Source organism: Dipodomys ordii, unplaced genomic scaffold, assembly GCF_000151885.1.
Source record: "Dipodomys ordii isolate 6190 unplaced genomic scaffold, Dord_2.0 Scaffold71, whole genome shotgun sequence".
Taxonomy (NCBI): domain Eukaryota; kingdom Metazoa; phylum Chordata; class Mammalia; order Rodentia; family Heteromyidae; genus Dipodomys; species Dipodomys ordii.
In genome coordinates this window covers 845288-850729 of record NW_012267287.1, presented here as the reverse complement: position 1 = coordinate 850729, position 5442 = coordinate 845288, and the positions used below count along the sequence as shown (strand labels likewise).

The following is a 5442-nucleotide window of genomic DNA, read 5'->3' as shown; positions in this document are numbered from 1 at the left end:
GTGCGGACACGCCCCCAGAGCCATCGGTGCGGTGCGGACACGCCGACAGAGCCATCGGTGCGGTGCGGACATGCCCCCAGAGCCATCGGTGCGGTGCGGACATGCCCCCAGAGCCATCGGTGCGGTGCGGTGCGGACATGCCGACAGAGCCATCGGTGCGGTGCGGACATGCCGACAGAGCCATCGGTGCGGTGCGGACACGCCGACAGAGCCATCGGTGCGGTGCGGACACGCCCCCAGAGCCATCGGTGCGGTGCGGTGCGGACATGCCGCCAGAGCCATTGGTGCGGTGCGCACACGCCCCCAGAGCCATCCGGACCACCGGCTGCTCTCGAGGACATTGAGGCCGGCTGACAAACTGGTTTGGGATTAAAGGAGGGAAGGAGGGAGGGAGAGATTTCCTTGGGTTTTCTCTGAGTAGAGTCGTTCACAGAAAGCAGGCTCTGAAGAGAAGCACAGCTGGGCATGATGAGCCTGGGGGCTGCTCTCTCAGGCTGGGGCCAGGGCTGTTTCCGCCGCAGCCATTCCCAGAAGTGACCAAGTAAACATGCACACAGCCCGCGGAGACCATGGGGCCCAGGGACCGGGAAGCCTGACCTGGAGACAGCTTTTCCCAAAGCAGGCTGACCTGGGACAGGGTCCCAGACCTGCCCTGTCAGCGGGGACCAGTGGCTTGACCCACTCTCCTGTCCCAAACCCAGCACCTACACAGGGTCTCCAAACCCGGAGCCCACACAGGGCCTCCAAAGCCCGTGCTGGATATATTTATAGAACAGAAGGGAAATCGTAGTCTTCCACTGAAACAAAATATCCCCCTGTGTTGGAGGTTTGTGTCTGGCCTCCGGTCCTGGGCAGGCAGGGCCAAAGGAGCTCCCGTAGACCCTGGGCATGGGTGGAGGTCAGCCGAGGGCAGGGGCACTTTTACCAGCCACGAAAGACAACAGGGCAGGGGGAAGCCAGTGGCCCTGACCTGGGACCTGGAGAACTTTCTCCTGGGCATGGGTGGACAGGGCGGGCAAACTATGCTGCACCCACCTTTCCATGCCATACAGGAGGAATCGCTCAGGATGCTGGGCCCACAGGGGCGGGCTCCGTCTGCAGGCCCCTCTCCTGGCCTGGAAGTCAGGAGCCGGGCGGAGAGCCGGTGGGGCTGGGAGCCTGCCCAGACCCCGTCCAGCTCCAGGCAGCAGGCAAGCCTTGTGGTTCCTTGGCTTGTGGGCACACCACCTTTTCTAGGCCTTTATTTTCACATGGCATTCTTCCAGTGTGGGGCTGTGTCCTGTCCCCTGGGGACCCATACAGAGGCCTTGTTCTAACTATCACCTGCAAAGACTATTTCCAAAGGATGTCCCACCACAGAGGACCAAAGATGTCCCACCACAGGACCAACAGTTAAGACTTCCATCTCTCCTTGGCTTGCACAAATTGACTTTCAGATGCCATTTTCGAATTTTTCTTAACCTTTTTATTCGGATCTAATTTTATAGAGCATTTCCCGACACAGAGTGGCGAGTTCTCTCTTGTCCCCCTGCAAACAGTCCTGCGTCACGGCTCAGTGACTCCGTCCTGCGAGACGCCATTAGCTGAGCAGCCCTGATGCGAGTCCTCCCGGCCCGGCCCTGCTGGGCTCGGCGCGCCCGGCCTGGGCATCACGAGCGTGCAGAGGGTTCTCTTGAGTTTGGGGCAGGGTCCCCTCCGGAGGGAGAGCTTCCCTGAGGGGCACGTCATGGGCATGGCTGTCACTCTGTGACCTGGTGCTCTGTCTGTGTCCATCCCCTACCCACCCCAGCTGTCCAGGCCTCCAGCAGCTCAGGGGTGTCCTGTGCTAGCCAGAGTCGAAGGCTGTGATCTGACCTCAGCAGCAGGAAGGGAGCTGTGGTGGGCAGGAGCATGGACAGCCTGGTATGTGTGTGCGGACCCGCCCCGGCCCAGGTGGTCACTGGACTTTTCTTCTGGCCACTGTTGGGCAGGTAAAGGGATTTCTCCTCCCTGCATTATTGGATCAAATGGCAATCACGCATCCAACACGTGGGCACCAAGGCCAGGGGCAGACAGGTCTCACGGAACACACCTGAGTCCTGCTCCCTGAGCAGCTGCTAAGACCTCCCTCTGCTGCTGGGCCCAGTATCACCAGGAGAGGCCATGATGGGGCCAGGCAGCCCAGGGGAGGTCGGGACACACACAGGGTAAAGGCTCCAGAGCCTGAACTCTGTCTATGTGTGAATGTATGATCTATCTATCTATCTATCTATCTATCTATCTATCTATCTATCTATCTATCTATCTATCTATCTATCCATCTATCTATCTATCCATCCATCCATCATCTATCCATCCATCCATCTATCATCTACCCATCCATCCATCCATCCACCATCCATCCACCATCCATCCATCCATCCATCCATCCATCCATCCATCCATCCATACCTCCATCCATCTATCTACCATCTACCTATCTGCGGAACAGGTGAGGAAGGAGACCAGAGAGGAGGTGGACAAGTAAAGGAAGGGAAGGACGTATCAGGCCAGAAAGTGGGCAGGTCATGGTGTGGACAAGGGCCGTTGTCAAGTGAGCAGACAGGCAGGTGACAGGTGAGGAGGCCATCACAGGCTCAGGCGGAGGGAGCAGAAGAGGAGGATGTGGGTGGGTTCTGGACCAGCCTCTTGGCCCCCGTGCCCCTCGGGCCGGGCCTGGTCCTCCCTCCCTGTCCGGAGGCCAGCACTCTCGCAGGACACAAGGTGAGGCCATCCCAGGTCACTCTGAAGCCTCTCTGCATTTCTCTTGTTGGCCAGAAAGGCTTTGTGAAGAAGCCCCTTCCCAGGACCTTTAGCTGACCCAGTGGGACAGAGCGCAGTTCACACCTGACTAGAGGGTTGGGCCTGGTCCCACCAAAACCCTGCTCACTCTCAGAGGGGCACCTGCAGACCTCCAGGGCACAGGATCCGGAGTGGCCTACTGTCTCCTGGCCCACCTGTGCTGGACGCCTCACCTGGGCTGGACGCCTCACCTGAGCTGGACGCCTCACCTGAGCTGGACGCCTCACCTGCACTGGACGCCTCACCTGAACTGGACGCCTCACCTGTGCTGGACGCCTCACCTGTGCTGGACGCCTCACCTGAGCTGGACGCCTCACCTGAGCTGGACGCCTCATCTGGGCTGGACGCCTCACCTGAGCTGGACGCCTCACCTGCACTGGACGCCTCACCTGAGCTGGACGCCTCACCTGTGCTGGATGCCTCACCTGAGCTGGATGCCTCACCTGAGCTGGACGCCTCACCCGAGCTGGACACCTCACCCAGGGCTGGACGCCTCACCCGAGCTGGACGCCTCACCTGTACTGGATGCCTCATCTGTGCTGGACGCCTCACCTGCGCTGGACGCCTCACCTGCGCTGGACGCCTCACCTGCACTGGACGCCTCCCTGAGCTGGACGCCTCACCCGAGCTGGACGCCTCACCCAGGGCTGGACACCTCACCCGAGCTGGACTCCTCACCTGTGCTGGACGCCTCACCTGTGCTGGACGCCTCACCTGCGCTGGACGCCTCACCTGAGCTGGACGCCTCCGCCTCACCTGAGCTGGACGCCTCACCTGAGCTGGACGCCTCACCTGAGCTGGACGCCTCACCTGCGCTGGACGCCTCACCCAGGGCTGGGCGCCTCACCTGCGCTGGACGCCTCACCTGCGCTGGACGCCTCACCTGCGCTGGACGCCTCACCTGCGCTGGACGCCTCACCTGTGCTGGACGCCTAGAGCTTCCAGCAGTCTCGTCACAGGGCCTGGCAGCCCTTCCTGGGGCACTTGTAGGCCAGTCCTTTCCAGGCCTGGGCAGATTTACACCCCAGCAAGCCTGCGTGTGGCACACACAAGTCACCTGCGTCCTCTTGCTGGCCAGATAGGTGGCCAGCAGACCCTCTGAGAGCCATCTCCACACTCCCAGAGGGTCTCAGCTTGGGGCCGTAAAGGCCACGACGTAAGGAATCATTTCAGCACTTGGCGATTTCCTACGCCACTTACAAGATAAAGCCACGGCACAGGACACTTGGATGGCAGGCGGGAGGCTCAGGGCTTTCCCTGGGCCACAAGGAAGAGGCAAGGGTTTAGGATCAGGCAGATGGGCTCTGGCCGTCAGCCGCTCCAGGCCCAAGGGTGGGGGGGGTCAGGCTGCCTGCCTCCCTGCCCACCTGGCAGCCCCCTCACCCTCAGGGAGACAGCGGGGGAGGCTCAGCACAGATCGTGGGGGCCACCTCCGACCTCCAAACGGCCTCTGTCCTCAGCCTCCGTTCACCCAGTGGGCTTTGTTCATCTCCACTCACTTTTCTAATTGAAGTGAATTCCACAAGCGCCGACAAGCGCTGTAACCTTCAGCAGCATTTAGACGTTTAGTGTGTGCCCTCACCCAGCTGAAGCGCACTTCCTGCTCTCTCCAAGCATCGCCTGCACCCCTGCACAGACCTGCACCCCTGCACAGACCTGCACCAGACCTGCACCAGACCTGCACCCCTGCACAGACCTGCACCAGACCTGCACCAGACCTGCACCCCTGCACAGACCAGCACCCCTGCACAGACCTGCACCAGACCTGCACCAGACCTGCACCCCTGCACCAGACACAGGACGCCTCACCCAGGGCTGGACACCTCAACCCGCTGGACGCCTCGCCTGCGCTGGACGCCTCGCCTGGGCTGGACGCCTCACCTGCGCTGGACGCCTCACCTGCGCTGGACGCCTCACCTGTGCTGGATGCCTCACCTGAGCTGAACTCCTCACCTGCGCTGGACGCCTCACCTGCGCTGGACGCCTCACCTGCGCTGGACGCCTCACCTGAGCTGGACGCCTCACCTGTGCTGGACGCCTCACCTGCGCTGGACGCCTCACCTGAGCTGGACGCCTCACCTGAGCTGGACACCTCACCCAGGGCTGGACGCCTCACCCGAGCTGGACGCCTCACCTGTACTGGACGCCTCACCTGAGCTGGATGCCTCACCTGCGCTGGACGCCTCACCTGTGCTGGACGCCTCACCTGTGCTGGACCCCTCCCTGAGCTGGACGCCTCCCTGAGCTGTATGCCTCACCCAAGCTGGACGCCTCACCCAGGGCTGGACACCTCACCCGAGCTGGATGCCTAACCTGAGCTGGACGCCTCACCTGAGCTGGACTCCTCACCTGTGCTGGATGCCTCACCTGCGCTGGACGCCTCACCTGCGCTGGACGCCTCACCTGAGCTGGACGCCTCCCTGAGCTGGACGCCTCACCCGAGCTGGACGCCTCACCCAGGGCTGGACACCTCACCCGAGCTGGACGCCTCACCTGTACTGGACGCCTCACCTGCGCTGGACGCCTCACCTGCGCTGGACGCCTCGCCTGCGCTGGACGCCTCGCCTGGGCTGGACGCCTCACCTGCGCTGGACGCCTCACCTGCGCTGGACGCCTCACCTG

At 62.3% G+C, this 5442-nt stretch overlaps 1 protein-coding gene across 1 annotated transcript in view; it reads right to left on the bottom strand.

Annotated features, from left to right (window-relative positions):
* Window positions 1-4644: 4644 nt before the first annotated feature.
* LOC105991258 (neurofilament heavy polypeptide-like) overlaps window positions 4645-5442 on the bottom strand; it is an 18224-nt gene continuing 17426 nt past the window's right edge. The window contains exons 4-6 of the mRNA XM_013023869.1: window positions 5116-5439; window positions 4810-5026; window positions 4645-4724 (exon numbers count right to left, since the gene is read on the bottom strand). Coding sequence (XP_012879323.1) covers window positions 4645-4724; window positions 4810-5026; window positions 5116-5439 — 621 coding nt within the window. The remainder of the gene's footprint in view (window positions 4725-4809; window positions 5027-5115; window positions 5440-5442) is intronic.